Raw genomic sequence first — 25,273 nt, 5'->3', positions numbered from 1 at the left:
TTAAGCTCAATCTTAATGCATCTAGAATTCATGACGGTCCAACGAAGATGGATCCATTTTTTCTAAAAAGGTATTTTTAACAAAGGAGAACTATGAGCCCAATATAGAGAATTATGCTATGAAACCAACCTTTCTCTCGCGGCTACCGCACTTAGTGCAACTGTAAACCGGAAGTCACGCATGAGAGGCGATCGAAGTTTTCTCAAGATAATCTATGAGTTTGTAAATTTTTGTTGTGCTTGCTGATTGCTCTCATGCTGATCAACGAAAAAAACAAATTCAAAGCATCCTAGCTTGTTGCGTTGTCCCTCGTGTGTAGTATGCTGTTGAACACGATCTTTGTGAAGAGTGGTAAAAGGAACCAATACCATTATTTAACCTGTAAATCTACACGAACAGGAACAGTTGACATAAACTTAGAACAATTTAGGATAGTCTACAGGTGTTTCATCAACATTTTGTTACTAGCAGGGTATAGACATGGGTGATCAAATTACAGAGCTTCTGCAGGAAAGATTTGTGTGCAGCCTCATACTTCATTATGCACATAGTTTTTGGATAAACAAAACAATGGCAAACCGATAGATTACCTTTGTGACTACAGCTTTGTTTTAGAAGAGTTTGAGGTTGTACGAAAATCTTTTCCTACTTTGCTACAAATTAATTTTGAGCTTTACTTTACGGAAATAATTTCACTCTAAAAGGATTCTGCTTGAGGGACAATTTTGTTACCCTTTTTATGAGCTAGAGTGTTAAATGTAAACTTTTAAGTACCCTGGCATAGATTTTACATTTATTGTTTTAAAATATACTGTATAAAGTAAATGTTATTTAATTTACAATGCATGAAATCTGTTTTTCTGTTTTGCTATGAATGGGGTGGGAAATTTGGGCACTTTTGTCCATATTCTAAAAAGCTGGGCCAGCAACAAGCATGTCGTCAGCCAATCAGAGTTAAGAATTAAAGATTCCACCCTGCTAAAGTTTTTCTGAAAAAACATATATATATATATATATATATATAACTGCAGATATATATATATATATATATATATATATATATATATATATATATATATATAAATGTGGGGGTAGAGTCTACCTTGGCATAAAGTGCTCAATGCTGTGGTAACACAGCTTGGTATATATAAGTCATATATACATATATATATATTAATTATCATTAAATTTTGGACTAGCCTTGTCAAATAAGAGTCTATTATTTACTGTTTTTTTTGCTTGAAAAAAATTGCAAAATTTGAAAGAAACTGCTCTTATTGATTTACTAACTAAAGAACTGAGAATAATTTTCTTGTGGTGTTGACATTGTTTTCTTTTTAAAGAGGTTTATAGAGGGCACAATAAACATCCACAGGCAACCATGTGTCAGCTGTCTCCTACAAGTAGAAAGAAGATGATGATTAAAAGTTTGTTAAATAAGTGATTGAAAGGTAAGAACCCTAATGTAGTTTAAAAACCTGATCTACTGCTTTTTCAAAGTTTAATAGATACATAAGAGTTAATATACATGTAGGTAATGACATGATTTCAAGTGCAATATGATGAAAATATGCACATATAAAATTTTCAAAGACAAGGAAAACTGCAGTAACCCATACATGTATTATATTTCCAAAGTGAAATAAATATTCTGAGGGTAAGACTTCCTCAAATGTGCCGGGAGCCTAGAGAGTGGCAGAAAGAAGACGTACAGGATAGGTGGGGGACCCTAGGTCAGTTAAGATTATGCAATGTTGAGGAGTGGGAGTAAAATTTACTTTAATGATAAATTAGTATAACAAAGTCTAAAGATGTTATTGAGAAGGCCACTGGAATCCAATGATGAATAAGACTTTAAGAAATTTTGCAGAAGAGTATTTGGAAACTGCATTGTATTTTATTACAATAATTGCTGAAGTTTGGTAAGTGCTGGTAAAAAGTCAATAAAAGAAGGCCAAGGATTTACAAGTAAAATAAATATTTTTAGGGAACCACTTCTCACATGGAGTTTAACTGGGAAGGCCAACAGGCTTTTTTTTGTGTTGGTTTTTGTTGGGTTTTTTCAAACTGATTACAAGAATGTTCTGTAGCATTCCAATCATGTTATACAAACTGACCAGAAGGAAACATCCTAAGTCTATGAAGTAGAATTGTTTGTCTATTGATTTTTGCTATGTTTTGATGGTGTACTGGGCATCTTTATCAGGCAATAAGGTTGACTGGGTATGTGTTACCTTATGAACTGTTCTGCTCAGTTGTAATTGGCTGGAATTCCACAGCTGTGATTGGCACATCCTATTAACTTATTAACATATATTTACAAAGTGCATGTGCATGCAGGACCATTGATTTAACCCTTTAACTCCCATGAGTGATCAAGACAGAATTTGTTCTTACAATATCAATACAATATCAACCAGATGAGTGATGAGATACTAAATTCTCTGAACTAACATCATAAGAATTGTATGGTTGACAATAAGGAGATTTAAAAAATTTGATCTGGGAGTTAAAGGGTTAATTTATCCTTTGCTTTAACCCTGCTTTGATGATCATTCTTCTGTACTTCATGCATCAGTGGTTTGACTAATGTTCAAATTTATGTGAATAATATCCAGCCATACTTCAGTCAGGTTGTGTTGACACTTATTGCAAATATGTATTGAGTGGGCGCAATATTGGTATCCCTAGTGAAGTAACATCAGTTTTTTTTTAAGTACTATATATTTTATTTTAGGCAAGGCATGTGCATACAATCAGCCTTCATTATTTGCCGATGAGGAACCTACATAAAGGACAATGCAGTCCTCATTGGGCCAGGAGGTAACATCTGTTCCTGAACTTACACTTGCATATTGTAGGAGAAAAGTTGTAAACTAATTTGTTTTCTTCCCTTCATTTCAGCTTTTTGACATCACTAAAGACAAAGGAAAGACTCAGCAACAACCAATTAGACTCACTCTGTTAAGTACCGAATGGAGGCCATCTCTATTAAACCTTTCTATAATCATAAGAGGACTTGCCATAGAGTTAGCTAAAGACCCACATGTGGAAGTTAGTGTCTTTGTTCCTCACTGCAGTGAAGAGGACAGGAGAAATGCTGCAGGTTACAATGTTCAGCTCATTGAAGCAGAGAAAATGGTTCCTGTTACTCATCCAATTGACTGGCTGATTAATTTACCCCAAGGACATGTCATGGATTGTGTTTTAGCTTATGGTGCAACTGATGGTAGAGAAGTGCCATACATCATCAAAAAGCAGCATAATTGTAAATGGATTCAAGTGGTTCTTGAGGAACCTGGAAAGAACATCACAAACCTTTCAGAGGGTGAAAAATGGCAACAGGCAGAAGTGGAAATCTGTGAGATAGCTGATCAAATTTTAGCCATTGGGCCTAAGCTTGCAGGTGCATATCAACACTACTTTTATTCTAGGAATATAGATCAAACTGTGTTAATTTACACCCCAAGTATTTTCTCTGAGATTTGGGATGTTCCACAGTTAGATGTTGTGGATATCAAAGAATCATCACCTTTTGTTGTTTTACTATTTGGTCTCAGTGGAAAACTTGAAATTAAGTGGTGGGAAATTGTTGCTGAAGCAATGTCTGCATCAGAGGATGAAACCCACATACACATTTTACTCTCCTCAGAGGTAAATACAGATGCCATGGAAAGAAAGTTATTTGATAGTTTCATAAGACACAATCGACTGTTCTTTAATGTTGTCATTAATGACAGTTTTACAATAGCAGAACTTACTAATTTATTCAGTGAGGCAGATCTTGCCATAATGCCATTCTGGACTGAAAGTTTTGAATTAGCAGCACTTGGAGCCCTATCTGTTGGTTTGCCAATGCTTGTCAGAGGTTCTTCAGGATTTGGGAAGGTTCTAAAAGAAGTTCCCTTAGGTCCTCAGTGTGTAGTTGACTCTGATGATCCTAAAGACTGGACCAAGGAAATTAGAGCAATACAACAAAAACCCAGGGTAGTGCGACTTAAAGAGATGAAACTTATCCGTGAAAACTACTCGGAGAAATACAACATGGAGGAATCCTCTGGAAGACTTTTGAAAAAGATGCTTGAGTTGGTGTCAGGTACAAGTTCTATTTTGTCAATTAAGTTACAAGTTAAATAATTATATTATTGATTGCATTTACATGACTGTTGCCTTCTCCATTTACCAACAGTAAGTTCATAATGATGCACAATAGGTTAGCTCCTAAATTTTATTTGTTAGTTAATTTTGGATGTTCAAAGGACAGAGCAATCAATTTTCAGCTAGTATTCTCTGCATATATGAGTTTTTAAGTTTGACTCTTATTAGCTTAGAATTAGCTTGTTGTGCTTCTGACTTATTCTACAGGTTATTATGAGATAACTTGGTTTAGTCCTATAATTTCTTGCAGATGAGCCATAACAATTCTCAGACTTTGTTTTCATATCACACTTAATAATTTTCCAAAGCAGGATTGAGAAGAAAAATGCAAATTGTTTTACACAATGATATAAAGCAATTCTTTTGTGTCTTTTAGTGAAGGTGTAGAGATTTTAGCATGGTGGTAATTTCTTGCATTATTTTCCAATCAGAGTTGATTTTAAATAAAGCATAATGCAGCATCAATAGTTATCTTTAGCTTTAGCTTTATCCTTGAATTCTGAAATTATAACAGGATACTGGGGATGACAACTAGTTAACATCCCTCTCTCATTTGAAGGCAAGGAACTCTACTCTTAGAAAGAGTTATTCTGGTTAGTTCAATATTCTCCAACAACATTTTATGGGGTCAAATTACAGGTAGATCTAAAAGCAGATTAAAGTCAAGGCGATCTTCAGCTAAAAGGTCATCACCTGGTGTTCATGAGTTCACTGCCAAGAAACATAAGGGAGAGCCAATGACTTTGCCATCAACATCCCCTAAGGAAACAACCCACCATAAAGAGTGGCTGCAACAAAGGGAGAGAGAATCAATGCTGATTGAAGAAGATGGTAAGTTTAAGAATGAATACTTAACTAAGTGAATTTTTTAATGAAGATAAAGGGAGTTTCAATGTCTCATACTGTCAACACTACTCATGTTAAACTTAAGTAAATTTACAATTGTAGAGATTTGGCCCCTTTGTCTGGATTAGCTGAGACAAACTTTTTACAAGGGGAAAATACAAACTGGTGTCAGAAAATTTGAGTTTCACTATGTTTGTATGCTTGTTTTATTAAAAATATTTAGTTCCCATGGAGGGAGTGATGTCCCAGTTGGTAAATGTTAAGATGGAACCAGATACTGTGGAACACTTAGAATTGAAAAAAGATCCATTGCTGGATGTTGAAGTGATCACAAGATCTGTCATTTTTAGGTAAGAATTACTATATCTAACTCACCAATTTATCATCGGTAAGGTGGCACATATTGCAAGAGTCAACTGGTTAATTTGGAGAATTTATATTTAGTAATCTGTGGATAGTAATAAGCAGATTTGGTATCAAAGAAAAACCAATTGACTCTGCACAAAGAGATCGATTGATAAGAGTGGCAATGGTTTTACCATCTAATACTGAGAGATGATGACCTCTTTCTGATTGGACTTAAAGCATATTTTTAACTCTGTGTAGGGGACTGTGAGCTGCCCTTCTCAAAAGAGCCACTATGAACTTCCATAGACTTAGAGATTTTTATCACCAATTCAGGTAGCTTTTGCACAGGTGCAAGGATAAATACATGGTTGAAAATGACATTGATTGATTACAGGTATCTGTTTTGAGGTAGCTTAGTCAGAACTCAGGGCTTGGTCAAAGTTTCTTTTCTTTCCTTTTCTTTTTTTTAAGTCATTCATATACCAAACTGAAAAACAAAGGAAACAACGCTTTGCTAAATAAGTGACAGGATAGATGAAACTTATAAGTTTCTTCAGAGATAGCTTTGAGGACAAGTCTCATCACTCCCTCAGCTTTTTTGGTTATATTTTTAAATGTTCTAAAGCATAACTGTTATTGAAAAAGGGGGATAATTTTCTAAAGAAACTTTGGTGTTGCGTTGGTGGGAGAGTATAACATGGTAATTTGGTATTATCAACTGATTTAATAACATAAATTGGCCACCGTAAAAAGCTGCAAAGCTAACGTTTCGAGCGGTAGCCCATCGTTATTCGCTCTGACGAAATCAAACGCTCGAATCGTCAACTTTGCAACTCTTTAAGGTGGCCAATCTGATAATACCAAATTACCCTGTCATAACTGCTTTTGCCGACCTTATTTTTAGGGGTGAAGTTACAGAAAGAGGTTGTGTATGGAACCTACCGGTAGCAGCCGCCTACTTCACATTTCATGAGGGAGCTGTGCCAAAACCTTTGTTATTTACTTGTTCAGTATTGCCTCTTAAACTTCGCTGTCCGCCCATTTCTATTGATGAACTTTTGGTAAGCAATGTGATTGAATTGTCACATGATGGTCCACCAGACCTAGAGTTAAGTGGAGATGATGAAGGAAACGTAACTGTGGCTTTGTTGCACAGTGCAACTGATTTGAAGGGCTATGAAGTGGTTATCAAGCAATTGGTGGATCCATATGACAACGAATGGAAGGATTTGGAGACTTGGCATGCATCAGGTACAGGTTACATGTCATTTATGATGATTGTTAGTGAGCATTTGGATAGTGTCACAAAACCAAAACCAAAGTACAAACTGTAATCATAACAGCCAATCAGAAGAAAGGAAATAATTGTACGAGCCAATGAAAACTCAAAGTACAACCGAACAAACTGCCTAATAAAGCGCGGGAAAACGCTGGCGACAAAGTCTTGATTTGTTTTATTTTTGCTTGTGATTGGTTCAGAGAGTGGCGCGAGTTTTCTGGACCAATCAAAGAGCGAAGAAAAACAAAAACAAATCAATCCCGGATTACTTTATACACTCATTTGAAAATTGCTCTTTACTGATGATTATCGATTGTAGGTCTGAAAAACCTGGGTGAAGGTATATAGCCCTGAAAAGAACTGATTTCGTTGACAGTTTGTAGCGTTTCGTTAACCTGAGCAGAAGTCATCGTCAGAGTCCAGTGTGGAGTTGTTTGTAAGTCGAATGTTGTATGTGTGATCGAGATTGTAGGGTTCAGTGCAAGTTGACTCATACACTAGTTTGTTGGTATCCTTCGTCCTTTATTGAATTGTTTTGTTTTCGCGCCGGTTGTTCTCATTCTTCCGCCCTCTAAGACTTAAAGCCGACGACACTGCAGCAAAACTGACCAATCAGTTTTCACGAATCAGACTTATATGTTCGACTTACAAGCAAATATTCGCGAGAAATTGATGATGGTTTCCTCAAAGGTTGCTGAAACATCAGTCTTTTACCACCTACAACAATCCTTCAGCCAGAAAATTAGACTACACAATCATTTTTTACTCTTTAGTCCATCCTTTTTCTGCATTATAGAAGTAACACAGTTGTAATAATTTTTTGGCACCTATCAAGAAAACAGCCCAAAATATTCAACTAAAATTTAACGTTTATGTGTAGAAAAACCAGAAGTTTCTGACTGGCGTCAGCTTGTTGAAGCTACATGCACCCTGTCACGATGTTCCTCGTTTGCTGCCATCTGGCGCCTAAAGTCCTTCACATTTAAAAGACGTACTTCATTGGCTCCTCAATTCACATGTGTGGTACCTGACTTTCCAGACATACGCGTTGAAGTTCCTTCCAGTTCTGTACCTGTTGATCAGGACTTTACTCTGACAATTAAGGTATAGGAAAAACCCCGTTCACTCGTTCGATTAACTCGAACCCCCAGCTAACTCGAAAAGGACCCGATCTCCCTAGATTTTACCTCATTTTTCCGGTGACTTACTATAAGCTGGCTTAAACTCGGTTAACTAGAATTCTCCGTGAAGTCAAACTAATTTTACTTTCCCTTGACTCAAATTTATGCTGAGAACTCGAACTTAAAGTAAAATGTTGGTCTCAACCTTTAATCACGATGGATACGAACGTGATAACATTTATTAAAACATAATACATTCAGCTGAATTTCCCAAACTAAGAAGCACTTAATACAAACTAAATGGAAGTATGTGACTGTTGATTGTACAAGAATGGTAAAAACATGATTCCCTATTAATTATTAACAGGATAAATCTAAATCAATACCAAGTCTGATAACTAGAACCCCTGCTAATTCGAACCAGTTTTTGTTTCCCGGTGGAGTTCGAGTTAGCAGGGTTCTATTGTATTATCTTATGTCCTAATTTAGAGGTAAATGACTTTAAGATGTGTTTGCATGTGCTTGTTAATGAAATAGCTATACTTGCATCTCCGTTACTTTTAATCCTAAAACAACATGCGTCTCAATAAAACCTCCCACAGAAGTAACTTTTAAAAGGTTGATCTTTCTTAAGGACAATCTGAAAATTTTATCATCTATCCTGATCTAAGAAAGAAGATTGTTTTATGGGTGGTATTCTCCAAAAGTCAACACCTTTTCTGATTTTTCATCTAAGGTACAAGAATTTCCAAGCGATGAGGTTGAAGACATTGGGATACTGTGTGGTCCTGTCATTCACATTTCAAGCTCTCAGAACATTGTACATATGGAGCCTGTGACTTTCAAGGTTCCCCTCGCCCTTCGTGAAAGTAAACATGACTTTTCAGAGCTTTCAAGTGAAATCATAAGGATATTATACCTCGACTCAGAGGGCAAACCATGGAACGCTAGCTGGACGGATATCACTGGTCAACTAGAAGGGCCAGTTACTGTTAAAGATGGAATTGTAGAATTCAAAGTGAAGCATTTCTGTCGGTGAGTTGTGTAAAATCTTTAGTTACAGGGGAAAATACTTCATATTGCTTTTTGAATTCCGTCAATAGACAGGATGTTTGTCATATGGGCCTAGTTTTCAGCCCCTAGTTAAATGATTTTCTTGTTGGCCGCACTCTCACTGTTTTTCTTCAGAGCATGCCTTTAATTTGTTACCGAAAGGGTGAGTTGGTTGTTAGCCGCACTGCCGCGCAGGAGGTGGGGGGTTTTAGCCGAGGAACAGACCAACACTGAGCGTATTTGAGAAAAATTGAGAAGCGTGTGCTGCCTTTTCGATGTCATCGGGAAATGATTAGACTAGCTAGTCTTCTCGAGTAAGGGCTATTGACCAGGGTTTTCAATAAAAAAAAGCCACCAACTAGTAGTCTACCACCGCCTAAAAGACCATTTCCCGCTGTCTGTTTAGCCCGCGACCAAACTCTCTCGATATCGACGTGTCTGTGCGGAGTGAAACAGCCTTCCACGTCTTAAAACACGAGGGATCATTTTTGAGTAAGATGTTACAGTTTATTCGTGTTACTTTCTGTTTTGCAGATTCTGTGTCTGCGCGTTCCGTAAACCCGTTGCTCTTTTGGAAGATTTTTTTCGTCGTCTTTTCTTCAGACCCATGCCTCAATGTGTACATTTTCTTACTTGTTTATGTAAGACAACAGTTCCTGATACTTACGGCCTTTTATTGTACTGTTATCCAAACTTTAAAAAAGCTGAGGTGGAAAAGAAATTGTCAGGCTATGACGCACCTTACAAAGGTGAAGGAAAGTCAAAGGAGCCTGCTTGTGTCGGGGATGAAATTGTGGTTTCCCCATTAGCGCTTGATTTTGTGCGAGAGTCACAAAGGAAAGAAAAGGTAGTTCTCAGGTAAGTTACTGATTTCCATTGAAAAGTTTGTCACAATACAGCATGGTAAGGCTAAGAGGCTCAACTATCCAAATTACCTCTTTATACTCTAACTCCCAAGATCCGATCGTTAATTCTCCCCTTCAGCTGCAACAGATTTCCTCGTAAATTAATTACGAGAATTTGGTGTTAGACCAAGATTACAACTTCTACCCGATAAGTTTGAGTATTTTCATTACCTGTTTCCCGGATAATATATGGATATTATAGGGACAAGTTTCTTTTTAATCTCTCGTGGGAGTAAAGGGGTTAAAAGGGAAACAACAAACCTGGCAGGTTTTATACATTTTTCTGAATCGCTTCCATAGGTCACTGACATTTCTAACAGTTTGTTAAGTTAGTTGTTCAGTTATCTTGTAGGAATGTTAGTTAAGTATACATTTAAACTTTGAATCATGCGTATGGTACTTGTAGGATAAATAACTTTATTCATTAGTTTTTGCACAAGTTACATCTTGGTAGCAGGGTTAAAAGTTCCGCATTTATCGGGTTGGACATGAGTCGGGAGCGGGGGAGGGGGGTGGGGGAAGGAGGGTTTGCGGCCAGTATGAAGTAGAGAAGTCGAGACAAAATGAAACCCAGGCAATCTACCAAGAAATATTTATTTGGTTTCCATTTTTCAGGTTTCTTGGAAATGATATATCTGACAACAGTGACATGGCTTTGATTGTTCGCGTGGACAGCGAAAGTGTTCCAACAGTGAAGTTCTCCAAAGACGAAGAGCTGCAAAAACTTCTCTGTGAAGTGCCGATCTTGAAGACTCGACCAGCGTCTTCGGTACAGATAGCACCGTTTAGTAAATGTTCCTTTTAGGGCAATATTCAATTGAATATCGAAAGTAATCCGAGATTGCATTGGTTTTACTTTACTTTGCATTGTTATTGGTCCAGAAAACTCGTGCCTCTCTCTTAACCAATCACATGCAAGACTCACGACTTAGTTACCCGCGTTTTCCCGCGCTTTAGGCAGATTGGTTGTTTTTACTTTGACTTCTTATTGGCTCTCAAAGGTATTTTCCTTTCTTCCGAATGCTCGTTGTGATTATTTTGGTTTTACAACTCTCCAAATTTAATTCATGACCTAAACCAACTCTTATTATTGGTACAGCAGCTTACTTTGCATCTTAAATTATCTTAGATGATTCGTGGATTTTATTCTAGCGTAAATGCTAGATTCTAAAATCTCGAGAATGAAAGATTTCGTTCAGAATACTGTTTCTTTTAGATTTTAGTATCTTCAGGCTTTAAATACCAATTAGCATCAAGCAGATGAGCAAAAGTGGATGTCTTGTGACGTATTGCTGTTTTGTTGTTGTTTTTTCTTAATAATGATTCCTTGTTATTATGTGGCAGGTTCCTGTAACAGAGGGCGGAGATCAAAGATTGGTACCGGAGGAAAGACCTGCACTTGGTGAGTGGGCCTTCAAAATCACTCGATCATAGGTGGGGGGTGGGGGGGGGGGGGTGGCCCTAAAACCACGCGTTGTATTCCTCTTTTTCGGCATTTAGTAAAGTCACTAAGTCAGCTGTCAGGGTGCAGTTTAGATGACGCTCGTTTTGATTAAGGACCAGACATTGTCGCCGGTGGGGGAAGGGTCTGAAGATTTTGGTCGAGTAACGATAAAATGAATCTGATCCCTCTTATGGTCTCTTTCCCCCCCCCCCCCCTCGATCGCAGTTTATTGAAAGTCAATTTTCTCTACAACCCCCCTTTGTACTCTGTTGACGACAACCGATCCCCCCTCGATTTCCCCTGAAAACCATGTCATCCCCCTCGAAAAAAAGTCCTCCGTCTGCTACCCCCTTACTCCACCCCCGCGATAAAAAATGACTGGTGCCTTTACAAAAACCCAAAAGAGAAAGGGGCCAGTAGCATACATATTTTGTCAGGTGTTCCAACTGTCGTTGATCTGAGGAGTATTCCCCTCTCCGTCATTATCTACCTTTTGACTATCATGAAGTAAATCTTGTTGGTTTTTTTTTGCAGTTAAAGATGGTGAACCAGATGATGTTGAATTGTCTGACATAGCCGAGAAAATTCCTCAACTGTGGAGAAAACTCGGACGTATTTTAAGAGTTCCACGGGAAAATCTAAACGAGCTTGGTATAAATCACAGGGACGATGCCTATGAAAGGGCTTTCCAAGTACTATCGAGCTGGAAGGAAACTTTAAGTGATGGTGCAATTTCAGGGTATCAAGTATTGTTCGATGCCTTGACCAAAATTGGCCGCAGTGATTTGGCCAAAAAGTACTGTTGTTACTGATTCAAGTTGCGTGGTTTCGAAGAAAGAAAAAGTTACCAGCCGGCAGAGATGCTTTTTAATACTTTTTAGGTAGATCTTTACACAGATCTAATTCATACTCGCGTCTAGACCTAAGATAATTAAGTATCATCACCTGAAGTGATAACGTAAATTGGCCACCGTAAAGAGTTTCAAAGCTGACGTTTCGCGCGTTAGCCCTTCGTCATTCGCTCTAACGAAGGGCTAACGCTCGAAACATCAGCTTTGAAACTCTTTACGATGGCGAATTTGCGTTATTAACTCAGTTGATAATACTAAATTACCCAGTTATCACTCTCTTACCGACGCAGCACCACAGTTTATTTCGAAACTTACCCCCTTTATTCATCTGAGCCTAAGGGGCCGGTCATTATTTCTCGCCTGGGTTGAGGTGGGTAGGATGATTTTGGTTGTGTCACAATGAAGTTTACCTAATCCCCCCGTAAGGATTTGAAGTATTCTAATGACCCCCTCCCCCCCCCCCTCATTGGCAATGAATTTCTATAATTTTCCCTTTATACTCAGTTACAGACGACTAATTCCCCTCTGTTCCCCCCTGAAAACCGTGTGATCCCCAAAATCCTCCGAATCCTCCCTTCAGCAGATGAGTAAGACTGGCTCCTCAGCTGGTCTTAAAGAAGCAGAACACGCTAATCTTACGAAACTGAGTCAGCAACAATCATTTTACCATGTGAATGAAGTTTCATTTTTTAACCAAGAAAATAATTTTTTATTGTATATAAGAATCAAAACTACCTTTTTAAGTCCGTGTTTGTAATTATAGAAGATTTTCCAGTGTATTATTCATTAATTTTACTCTACAGTATTCATGTATAGTCTTTGAATTTTCAAGTAGCTGTACGTACCACTTTTAAACGATTACGTACCCTTTTGTTTCCATATCCTCTTAGGAATTTCTACGGAAGATATTTTTCATTCACTCCACTCCAGTTTTAAGCGTACATAGCTGTAAACTCGTTAGTAAACACACATACAATATTTGAATTTGTAAATACTGAGTAAGGCCATAAACAGTGTGAGAATGAAGAATTCGCTACCGGTAGACTCACGTCGAATTGTGCCAGCGATAACGTCGCCAAAATTTCCAAAGACAACTACATATCTAGGTAAAGGAGACCACAGTTTTTTTACTCAGTAAGTTTGAAACAACGTAAGACTAGATAGAAGGCCAGTTCTGTTGAGAAGGCTATAACAAAGATATCAGAAGACGTCTTCAGTGGTTGTTATTTCACGCGTGTTTATTTTACACTGAGCTGTATAAAAAGTATGACACTCGCATCGCGCATGATTTGAGAAACTGTTCTTTCTTTGGACACTGATTGCCTTTTCGTTACACGCCTTTATAATGGTAATAGGAGCAAGTGGAGTCCAATTCGGTCTGTAATCGTACGAGTTGAGGTCCTTTTTGAAAACCATATCTTTTATGAAAAAGTTTCCTCAATAAAGATGATTACTTAGTATGATTGCAGGTGGAATTGGACGACGCGTTGTAGATATAAATTAGGTGTTGAAATCAGAGGCGATGTCGGAGACGCACTAAGACACGTTTCCTAATAAATCACCTTTTGAATAATCTAGTGAAAAGAATCTCCGCTATCAAATCTACAGGAAAACTAACTAGCCGAACATAAATGACAACCTTGAAAGCGATTGATATTTTAGCACTAACGATTGAGTTTTATCACTGGTGATTGATGTTTTTGGCACAAATGGCACAGATGGCTCTATTCATATACCCTCTTCATAACTCACGAGTGAGACATTGTGAATATTATTCACTTGTGAAAATTCAAGTTGCATTGAAATCAAGGTTGTTTTCAAAATGTGCAAAAACTGTTTTTTGAAATCAAGGTTTGATTTCAAGATTGACTTGAAATCAAGGTTAAAATCATGAGTTGACTTGAAAATTGTGGTGTATGACGTAAGTATTCATGCTGTCCTTGTCAGTCTCGTTTTCATGTATCATGTTCGGGTCGACATATATTGTGGGGAAATAAATCTCTGTTTAGTTTTCTTCGCGTCTTAAGACTCAATCCAACCGCTGGCCATTGCCGGACAGATTCTAATCGACGTGGACTACAACTGACAACGGGTAACACTTCCATTACTTGTTGTTCGCGCCGAGCGGTACACCCCTCCTTTGCTTAGACTGGAAAAGCCTTTTTCCAACTTCTCACGGTCAGTTTTCGATTTGTCAAGATAGCGATGAGCGGGTCGAATGTCTTAAAGGACAGTACGCTGAGATCTTTAAGCCTGAGATGGGAAAGGTCAAGGGTGTCGCAGCGAAATTGCACATGAAGGAAAACGCCACACCTGTCTTTCAGCGCGCTCGACGGGTATTTTATGCCCTGCGCCCTACCGTGGAGGAAGAACTAAAGCGATTGGAAAACGAAGGAGTTCTTAAACCTGTGGAAGTGAGTGACTGGGCCACACCTATTGTCTGAGTGCCTAAAAAAACGGTGGGTCAGTTCGTATTAACGGTGGTTACAAGGGCACAGTCAACCCAGCAACCTTAACGGAGCAGTTCCGGAGGAAATACGAGGACGTGTACCGTCCTGGAAGAAATTACGAACGTACTGAAAATGTACTGGAACGAGGAGGCACGAAAACTTTGTACTATTAACACCCACAAGGGTTTATTCCAATATACACGCTTGCCATGCGGAATTTCATCCAGCCCTGCAATTTGGCAACGATTCGTTGAGCAAGTGTAAGCAGGCTTGACGGAACATGTGTCACTATGGACGATCTGTCAGTGGGAGGCTCTAGCGACGAGGAGCATATGAGGAGAAGTTTGACCGGTGGGTTAAGTTACCAAAGTGCGTGTTTATAGCACCTTCTGTTTCGGGCTGCGCTTTTCAGAGCATGGTCTTCGACCGACCGACGAAAAGGTCAAGGCCATCAAGGAGGCACTTATCCCTCGTAACGTAACCGAACTGCGTTCCTTTTTGGGAATGTTAGCTGCGCTGACCAACTTCATACCCAAGTTGTCAACGCTCGCTCATCCCCTATACGAACTCATTGGGACCATAACTTGGAACTGGTCGCCGAACTGTGAAAAAGCCTTTTGTGCTGTAAAATGCGCCCTGACGTCGGCAACTATGTTGGCGCACTACGACCATAAGCTTCTTGTGGAAATTTCGGTCGACGCCTCTCCATATGGCTTGGGGGCCGTTATAATGCACGTTTATCCCAATGGAAACCGTCGCCCGATTGCCTACGCGTCACGAACTCTGAAAAAACACTAAAAACGCAACGGGCAGATAGACAAAGATTGAAGCTTTGGCGATTATGTTCGGCCTAAAACGGTGTCACTTGTACCTTAACGGCCATCATTTCACGATCCTCATGGATCATGAGCCGCTGGAGCGAATTTTTGGTCCCCAAGACAGCTATTCCCTCATAGGCAGCCATGGGTCTTCAACGATGGGCCGTGATACTGTCAGCATTCAATTACAGCATTACAGATTTGTATCGAAGCAAAATGCAGTGGCTGACGCGCTATCGCGACTGCCCTTACCCTCCACGTTTAACGGAGAGGATGCCATTTATAGAGTGGAAGAACGTCTGGTTCACTCGTTGCACATTACGCACAAGGAGATAAGCTACGCTACGCGGGTTGACCCAGTACTATCTAGAGCGTCAGAGTTTGTCAAATAAGGATGGCCACGAGATGTGGAAGATCTACGCCTCCACACTTTTCACTGAACCGCTGATTTGAGTTATCGGTAGAGCAAGATTGCGCTAGAATCACCTTTTTCTATCTTTTCAATGCATCATCATCACTAGGGCACTTAGACCAGAAATCGTCTTCAGAAGCCATGAAAGTCACCTTGGCATTGAAGCATGGCTAAGAAAAGCTCGAGATGCCGTCCTTTGGCCCGGAATGAACGGTGAGACAAGGGAAGCAATTGCAAAGTGTTCTGTGTGTACAAAGTTTCAAGGGGATAACCCCATAGAACCAATGCAGACACCGAAAGTTCCAGATCTTCCCTTCAGCAGACTTGCAGTTGACATGTTCACCCTTCACAAGAAAGATTACATCGTCCTAATGGACTATTACTCAGACTTTGTGAAAGTCCAAGAGCTTAGTGACAGCCTCACCGACCATCTTTCAGTTTCTGAAGGAACAATTTAGCAGGCACGGAATCCCAAATGTTCTCGTTTCAGATAATGGCCCACAAATAACAAGCCAAGAATGCAGGACACTTATCACAGGGTGGGAGTTCAAACATGTAACAAAGATCCGTGGCTAGCTTTACTTGAATATAGAAACACGCCTGTGGATACCATAGATCCTGCCCAGTACAGAGACTCATGTCTCGAAGAACGAAGATGCTCATGGAAGACACAAAGACGGAGACTGGTCGTGAAATCATTCGTCGCAACAGGTAGTTTCTCAAACCACAGGAACAGTCGGCAGCAGATGGTGGTCTGGAAACTTCACACAAAGTTACCAAGTTTGTTTGGAGTACCTTTTCTCGCAGTGCTTATCCAAACAAAAGTTAGCCCGTATATATCGGATCCTGCACCTGATTCCGTAACTAATCCTGTATTTGATCCTGCACCTGATCTTGTACCTCACCCTGTACCCGTGAAGCGTACTCGTAACAGGATCTTTAAAAGCCGCCTAATAAGTTCAAGGACCTAATTCTAACTATTCAGAATCGCTGAATTCAGAACTCGATAAGTTTGTTCTAGTTTACTTTTATTTTCATTTTATTTTTGTTCTTTTTCAAAAAAAAAAGGAAGATGTTACGATATTTGCATATTTTATTTGATTGCGTCAGAGTTTTGTATTTCCTCACATTTACATATTTGGTAGTTAAATTCAGTTTCTCAAGCAACATCAGACCAGACGAGACGTAAAATATGACGCTGAGCTCGAAGTTAATTTTTTTTAACGTAATTTTGGTTCCTTACTTCCTCTCGTTGAAAGGAGAAATACTGAATCTCAAAGCTGATGACCCAGGCGTCCTTGATGCACTTGATTTTGCCCTGAATGAACTCAACGCTATGGGGAACAACTTGTATCGCTTGTTGTCCACCAAAGTTGAGGACGCCACTGTGCAGGTGAAAACGCAGCTTTGTTTGGATCGATACAGATACATAGAAGTTATCTAATTGCGGATTTTGCATACCTTACTAATAGTGAACAGAGTAATGATTACTCTTTGTTAAGAATCTTTGTGCAAGAGGTTCGATCGATGTTGAATTCGATCACTGAGGCCTTCGAAAGGGAATCTTGATGTCACCTTGTCGCTCGTTTACCAAACGGTCAGTGTAAAACGCATATCGCAGAATGTGGACCGATGGTAAAATGCACTCGATTCTTTAGTTGAAATTTACCGGTATGGAAAATTCTGGTTTCTCTAAATGATTAACTTATAAAAGGAACTTGAGACCTTTCCTTGCTCTTAATTTGTTTCAATTTAAGGAAAACTTCGTTATTTTTTCAGTAAATAAAAACACGTCACAGCAAAACTAAATTTCTTAAGCATCCCTTGTCGCCACCAAGAAGCACGACATAGGTTAAGTTGACCATGATAGCCGCAGACTTACCACGGGTTGATACTGAAGTAAAACATCGAGCGGAATGAGAAAGTCAAAGATCTAAAGCTATTGTTTGAAAGGTTTTTTATTATGTAGAATCTTATCTCGCACCCACAAATTTGCATTGAATTTAAATAATTTGCACGCCTAACTGCGCAGCGCAAAACAGAGGTACGAGAAACAGGTTGTTAATGTCCAAGTAATCGAAATTGCGAATGGGTGATGAAAGTCTCTTGCTACTACTTTCAAGGCCAAACAAAGTAAATATAAGCCACATGTATGTTAAAGCTACCTAATGTTGCCAATCAGATTCTTTGCTTCCCACGCATTGAAAGACGATCCCGCTCAACAGCAAAACTAAATTTCTTAAGCATCCCTCGTCGGCCACCAAGAAGCACGACATAGGTTAAGTTGACCATGATAGCCGCAGATTTACCACGGGTTAAAACTGAAGTAAAACACCGAGCGGAATAAGAAAGGCAAAGATCCAGGGATATTGTTTGGAAGTTGTTAATTATTTAGACTCTTATCTCGCACCCACAAATTTGCATTAAATTTAAAGAAATTGCACGCCTAACTTCGCAACGCAAAACACAGGTATGAGAAATAGGTTGCTATTGTCTAAGTAATCGATATTGCCAAAGTGTGATAAAAGTCTATCGCTACTTCCTTGAAGGCCGAACAAAGTGCAAATTACAAATAGGGCTGGTGCGCACACTATCCAAATTTCACCTGTCTTGCCTTTCATAGATGTTTTTTTTACCAGGCTCGTGCAATTCTGTTGTCTTTGAAAAATTTACTTCTGTTTATTAACTCTAACTCATGTTATTACCTATACAAAACAGTAAATGCCAGAATACAAAAGGGAAGGAAGGAAAAGGGTTTCATTCCATCAAAATGTCAATAGTTTACTTTTTTCAGGCATGAAAATAATTATGTAATAGGAGGTTAAGGTTTTGGAAAAGAATACTCAAGTCTAAAGAAAGTGAAATTTCATTTGTCGTACTTTCTTTTTCATTGGAGTTTACACCATCTTTAACTTAAAATGCTCTTTCGATCCGATTTTTCAATATCATCACTTCGAAACACGTCATAAAGTTGAAATTCCTTCGGCATTGAAAAAAACAAACAAAAAAAGCGCTTAGTAGCCAAGCTTTAAATGTTGGGAGGAGTCTGGGCCTTTCGACTCAGCTGTTCGAGGATACTACGTGTATAAAGATGTTTGGAAACCCGCAATAGGCGAAAACTTCATGCAGAATAGGAGCCTGATAATGCAGTCGACAAATTTGCCATGAAGGTAGTAAAAAACAACGAGAACTCTTGGAGAACAAGATTCGACGATAAACACTCGAAGACACAAACGGCTCCTTTAGGAGCCACCACTCAATGAAAAAGTCAATGAACTACAGCAACACGCTCTCAGTTTCTTTTATGTTTATTTCTTAGCATCTTAAGAAGTTTTATGAATATTAATTAGGCTTTTGAGAACTCCAAACACAGATGTATCCATGGATAAGCTGCACCCTTGATTTTTGGCTTCAATTTTGTGAAAAAAATTGCGGCTTATACATGGACGTTTACGGTACTTTTACGTGCATGGAAGAATAGAGCGAGATTTCGCTTTTGAATGCAGATTAATTTAAGATGAGAAAAGATGAGATGGCAATTCATCTTTCTTTATTCTATTTTTCTGTCTAATGATAATTTTGTTTGTTGTTTAAGTATGAGAGGTGATTCATGTATAGTTTTATGTTTCAGGTTGTTTCTGGCCGAAAGTTCTGTATTGTTTCAGAGATTGGCATTTCCCGAAGTTGCCGCAATGATAAGGCTCACGAGTCCGCCTCTCTGGATACTTGCCCTGTTGACACAATGGAGGTAGAAGACTACACTATGTGGATGCCACAGGACTGACAATGGTGGCAATGCTTTGTGTATATAAATACAACCCGTTTAACGCCACAAATTGAATGCGCATTTAATCTATTTGCCAGATAGGCAAATATTTAGATGTAAAGATGTGTAGATGTGTAAATGTGTAGATGTGTAGATGTGTAGATGAGTAGATGAGTAGATGAGTAGATGAGTAGATGAGTAGATGAGTAGATGAGTAGATGAGTAGATGAGTAGATGAGTAGATGAGTAGATGAGTAGATGAGTAGATGAGTAGATGTATAGATATGTAGATGTGTAGATGTGTCGATGTGTCGATGTGTCGATGTATAGATGTGTAGATGTGAAGATGTGCATATGTGTAGATTTGTAGATTTGTAGATGTGCATTTGTGTAGATGTGCATATGTGTAGAAGTGTAGATGTGTAGATGTGCATATTTGTAGATGTGTAGATGTGCATATGTGTAGATGTGTGGACGTGCATATGTGTAGATGTGCAGATGTGTAGATGTGTAGATGTGTAGATGCACATATGTGTAGATGTGTAGATGTGCATATGTGTAGATTTGTAGATGCGTGGGTGTGTATAGATGTGATTCGACTAAAAATAGATATTTAATACAAATATGACAACAACAAGAGTGACAAAGCTACATGAAATAGAAACAAACTTACAGCTGTTTCACAATCAGAGGTACCTTTTTGAGGTCAGGAAATTTCATGTTTCAAGAAATTAAAGTAATTTGTAGGTAGCTTTATGCTTTGGGTATATTTTCCTGAAATATCTTTGCACAAACTGCCATATTTCCATTTAAAGAGGTCACTGCTTTAGAGTGACCTGTAAGGGGGTGCGGACACTACATTGTTATTTTGTTAATTTTGTCTGTAATGCATCTAGTTTTCACATGTCCCTATAGTAATCAATGCAGGAGCACTATTTGTGACAGAAAAACAGCTATCTTTCAAACTTAATTACATCTTCAGAAATTTATTTGGAAAACTGTAGAGAAACTACAAAAGCAGTGAAAGATATTCAATGAAAGCAACAAACATTCAATCTTCTACAGTGGAAAAAGTTTCAAAGACCTAGGAATTAACTTAATGACATAAGTTCTGAGATATCAGTTTTGGAGAAAATCTAAATGTTCTGTTTAGATTAGAAGCAGAAAATGTGTAAAGATTTGACTAACATCTGGCCATGCTGAGGGGTTCGGACACCACAACAACATCCTTTAGTAAAGGAAAGCTATAATATAATTGGTAGGAACTTCATTAACACATAATGGAATTTCATAAACTAACTTCACTCTGGATTTAAAAATCAGAGCTAACAGAAGTCTACACAAAGTGAGAATCATGTCCTTCAACCTTGTTACTAAACAACAGTTTCTAGTCGATTCAAATTAATTTCCTCCGAACGTAGAAGGCATGCCTAAAAGTAATATTGTTTGCCATAAAAAAGTCATTAGCTCATGTGTAACTTTTGACTTTGACCATATCTTATGCTGTAAAACGGAATTGCTCTCTCTTGTCGACTAGCGTAGGAAAGCCAACAAAACATATAATGTTATCAATTGGCTCTCAGGACTCATCTTTTGGGGTTGACCGGAAGTAAAGATCATTGCCACACTTTCACGAACCTCAGATGGGCTTCCTCTTCATTCTCTGGGATGTCAAGCACCTCTGCCATGTATAGATGTACACTTTTAGATCCATGCAACTTCACAGCAAGAAATTCTCCAATCCCAGATGCATGGCTTGCTGTTGGTAAAGAAGGGATTGAACTGCTGGTAATGGAGGTGGTGCTGGTGTTGGTGATGCTACTGTTGTTAGGTTTGCCTGATTGCCTCTTAAAGTGCAATTGCTTTGGTTCTTAGGGTGTGGTATGTTATTTACCTTGGCACTGAGTATCTGGTCCGCAGCCTTGGCAGTATTTCTTCTTGCTTCCTTTTCTTGGCATTTATTTCTGGCTTCTCGTTTCTTTGCTGCTGATGATCTACCAGGTTCAGCCAACTATGTTACCTGATATTCCTTTTTTTCTCCCTATACATTTCCATCTCAAATCATTTTTTCTCTCTTTCTGCCCACTTAACAAAGGGTGGTGCTCAAGGTACTCCTTCCAAGCCTGTCTACTCTTTTTCTTTCTTTCTCAACCTTTTCGATATGCTGCAGCAAGATGGACAGGGTCTTCCTTAATTCTTGTCCTTTGCCTTTTCTTCTTAAGTGTGGTCTGGCTAATCTGCCCATTCTTACTATTTTTACGGTTTGCCCTCCTCTGTTTCCTTGTTTCCATCTCCCTGGAATTTGATCGTCTTCACTGCCAAAGCAGGCAAGCTCAGTGCACAATGCTACAATGAGCCTCACTCTCATTTAAGGCCTGTTGCTTTATATATATGGTCACTCATAAAAAGAGTGTATTATAAAATGAGACTTTCTAGCATTCACGTTATAAAAGCTGTTAGGTATCAAGCTGATCACGAGTAAAGGGTTTCTTTCATTAAACAGCCTGAAAACAGTTCACACATTTTCTAGCTGTTATCAGCAGTCTAAAATGTTGTTGCGCCAGTCTCAAATGCTCTTTCACAGACGAAATCCAAGTTTCTAACTAATTTACATTTTTCTCTATCATTTTTTCACTCGTGAGCTATCGAGTTAAACGCTCTTGAGTGTTTAACTCGATAGTGCGCCCATGTATTATTCTTTATATAACAAATCGTGTTAGTAAAAACGGTAACTTAAGACTATTAGGGTTATGGACACTACAGGGGGATGGATAGTACATTTGGCAACAAATCATTGGATATTTTGCTACTTATTAGTGACAGCAGTCTTATTTATAAATCCTTACAAGTGACAACTCTCCTCTTAAAATAAATACCTTCATTAGATGAATTTCAATAACATTGGGAGAGATAACAGTAGGGTGAAGGACACTACACAATTTTTGTGAAATCCTAAGCCTCAATTTCAACAAACACACATAGTAAGCTGGAATTGTTTTAGTCAACTTCATAATTTTTCCAATTTCCTACGAGAAAAAATAATCCTTTTATTTCAAATTTGTTGAATTTACAAAAGTTTTGCTAAGATTTTAGTATATCCAGTATTAATAGTTATTGTCAAAGACAAGAAAATATGTAACAATAATCAGTTTGGGGATTAACTGCTGGTAATTGTTCCGCGAAGCTCACAGTTTTCCTTGAGCTTTGCTCTTAGAAAACTGTTCGCATCTTGGAACAAAGTATATTTTCTTGGAAAATAGAGTCAAAGCCATATGGCAGTGGACGCAAGGTTTGAAAATTGGGGAATATCGCTTGGATGATATTCTTGGATAGCACCCAGTTTTAGGAGAGGGGGGATATTTGGTCATGTCCGACATCAAGACCATTTAAAAATGCTTGATTGATCATATTTATTACTGCTTTTGTACGGTTATTTATCTTTTTTTATTTGTCTTTAATACACTTACATGAATTATTGCATGATAACTTTTTATTAAGAATTTCACTTGTACTCAAATGACAGATGTAATCACTTTGTTCTTCACAGATGCAATGCAGATTTGTGGTTAGCATCCTATGGGACAAGCACAAAGACCTCATCAGCCACGAGTGTTTCGGTTTGGAGGAAAAAATTACGTCATGTAAAGATGAGAGTAACTTTGTGGTAGACTCTGAATGGTAATCAAAGGTAAAAGCGGGTTTCTTTAGAAAATATGTAGAACACTAATCATGAGAATGTGTAAGCCCCCCTTGCTACATATACCATAATATTTTGTAACAAAGGAGGCTGTTCTCCAAAATGGTAATTAATGAGGATGCACATGAAATGTTCTGGCTAAATTGAAGTTTAAGTGCACCGTAGAAGAGCATGGCATATGGAAATTGTTATATCTTTCATGTTTAAAATTTAAGGCAATAAAACTCAATTTATTTTAAGGAATGATGGTCTGTAATGATTGTTTACAGTTTTTGTGGCTGTGCCATTACAATCTTGAGCTATAAAAATGTCTGTAATTTCCTTTTTATCCACAGCAAGCGAATGGATATGTACACTCAATTGCAAACACATTGACACTTAAAAAAAACATTTACAGTGAACAATGAGACCCTACAGTTCCCTGGGTACAAAAAGGTTCCTTTCACCACCCGTGAAAGAGTGCCACAACCCTTTAGCTCCGAAGTTTCTTGACTAGTGCGAGTGCTCCTGTGGGAGTCACTCGTAGACCTATGACCTATGGCCTATCTGCCACTGCAGTGGAATCATACACAGGGAGACAAATTCTTCATTCATTGTATGTACTTGTAACAACAGCATGAGTTTACAGAGAATTATTGGGTAAAGAGGCAGTGAGTTCTTTTATAGAAAATCATATTCATTTGGTAGCTGCAATGTAATTTTTTTCCCCTAAAATTACTTATATAGACTAAGAAGAGGCACCCTTGTAACATGAGCCCTACCCACAGGGTAGCCTGTGATGCTCATTAAAATCTAATTTGAATCGATATTTGTGTTTGGCAGAGTAAGTGGTGGTTAAATATGGCGGAAAGAGATGGATTCGGTGGTGCCAGACCAAGTATTAGAGATCCTGCCGTGAGGGTATGGACACCTGGAGGGAATGAGATAGAGATTAATGACACTTGGACAGCTAGAATATTGGCGTTCTTCCTTCCTTTTGTTGGATTTTGGATGTTAATATTCCTTTTAATATTCGAGGTTATTATTGCCTTTCTCTTTTGTTTGGGTTGTTGCGTGCAAGCGGGGGCAAATGAAAATCGCCATTCGTCACCCGCTCTGAAGAGGGACTAACGTTCGAAACGTTAGCTATGAAACTCTTTACGGAGGCCAGTTCACGATATCAACTTAGTTGATAATACTAAATTACCCTGTTATTACTCTCTCACCGATGTAGCACCACAGTTTATTAAGAAACTTACTCCTCTAATTCATCTGAACATAAGAGGCTCGTCATTAATTCTCGCCTGGGCTGAGGGAGGTAGTGTAACGATAAGATTTTTAGTCATCAAGTTTTTGTGCTAACGCCAAAAAGAGATGTAAAATTCAGCATGGAAACTGCAAGATTTTGCCAAGCTGAGCAAAGCGTACACATTACCAGTTCCAATTCAGTTAGCCGTAAACAGTTGTTATTTGATCATGACCGTCATTGGTGTTAAACTGTAACCGTCACCAGTCATGGCCTTTTGTTTAGTTGTGGCCTACCTAAGCCTTTTTGGACGCGATTAATCTTGTAAAAGGCGAAATTCCTTTCTAGCCAATCGTTGTATTAGATTACGTAATCCTTTGAATAATTCTTAGCACTACCTAATCCTTTGTACCTTAGGCCTAAATAGAGTTGTTTTGTAAAGTTCTCCTCGGTTAGGGCCAGATCAGCCCAGAAAAATCAGTAGTTGGCTGAAGCTCAGTAGTACTTGCAGATTAAATCTGCACTGGAGCCAACTGTGTTGTTGTGAAATTCATTGTCTCAAGGATAGTCAACAGGAGTAATAGATTCCGGCCTTCCCGCAGCCAGTGAGTGTCCCCAGGAAAAGCTCTTTCCAAGAGAAGTTTATTGAGTTGTTTCCCCGTCTGATTACTCGTGAAGGCGAATAAAACCTGTTTTCAAAATAGGATTTGACTGATTTTGGTTGTGTCACAATGAAGTCTACCTGATCCCCCCGTAAAGCTCTGTAGTATTCTAGCGACCCTCCCCCATCGCCCCCCCCCCCCCATATTGGCAATCAATTTTCTAACACTTTCCCTTTATACTCTGCGAAGACGACTGATCCCCCTTCTGTTCCCCCCTGAAAACCAAGTGATCCCCCAA

General features: G+C 38.6%; 2 protein-coding genes across 3 annotated transcripts; both read left to right on the top strand.

Annotated features, from left to right (window-relative positions):
• Positions 1 to 13: 13 nt before the first annotated feature.
• Positions 14 to 13,217, top strand: LOC113670094 (uncharacterized). 2 transcript variants are annotated; one of them, XM_089195642.1, is made up of 14 exons: positions 14 to 70; positions 1,344 to 1,451; positions 1,639 to 1,733; positions 2,738 to 2,823; positions 2,905 to 4,096; positions 4,798 to 4,989; positions 5,228 to 5,354; positions 6,257 to 6,603; positions 7,512 to 7,735; positions 8,489 to 8,787; positions 9,340 to 9,663; positions 10,326 to 10,479; positions 11,055 to 11,112; positions 11,689 to 13,217. In XM_089195642.1, the coding sequence occupies exons 4-14, from the start codon at positions 2,800 to 2,802 to the stop codon at positions 11,964 to 11,966; spliced, it is 3,219 nt and encodes a 1,072-aa protein (XP_089051768.1). In that variant the 5' UTR covers positions 14 to 70; positions 1,344 to 1,451; positions 1,639 to 1,733; positions 2,738 to 2,799; the 3' UTR covers positions 11,967 to 13,217. The 2 variants fall into 2 exon arrangements, with proteins under 2 accessions (XP_089051768.1, XP_089051767.1); XM_089195641.1 differs by lacking the exon at positions 1,639 to 1,733 and having other exon boundaries at positions 15 to 70.
• A 3,522-nt stretch (positions 13,218 to 16,739) lies between these two features.
• Positions 16,740 to 24,258, top strand: LOC149051018 (uncharacterized). The gene is made up of 3 exons (XM_089193650.1): positions 16,740 to 17,078; positions 19,317 to 19,433; positions 23,971 to 24,258. The coding sequence occupies exons 1-3, from the start codon at positions 16,878 to 16,880 to the stop codon at positions 24,256 to 24,258; spliced, it is 606 nt and encodes a 201-aa protein (XP_089049776.1). The 5' UTR covers positions 16,740 to 16,877.
• Positions 24,259 to 25,273: the final 1,015 nt, after the last annotated feature.

The sequence above is a fragment of the Pocillopora damicornis genome, chromosome 2, assembly GCF_964200805.1.
Source record: "Pocillopora damicornis chromosome 2, jaPocDami1.2, whole genome shotgun sequence".
In the NCBI taxonomy this organism is placed as follows: Eukaryota; Metazoa; Cnidaria; class Anthozoa; order Scleractinia; family Pocilloporidae; genus Pocillopora; species Pocillopora damicornis.
This window is presented reverse-complemented; position numbering and strand designations above follow the sequence as displayed.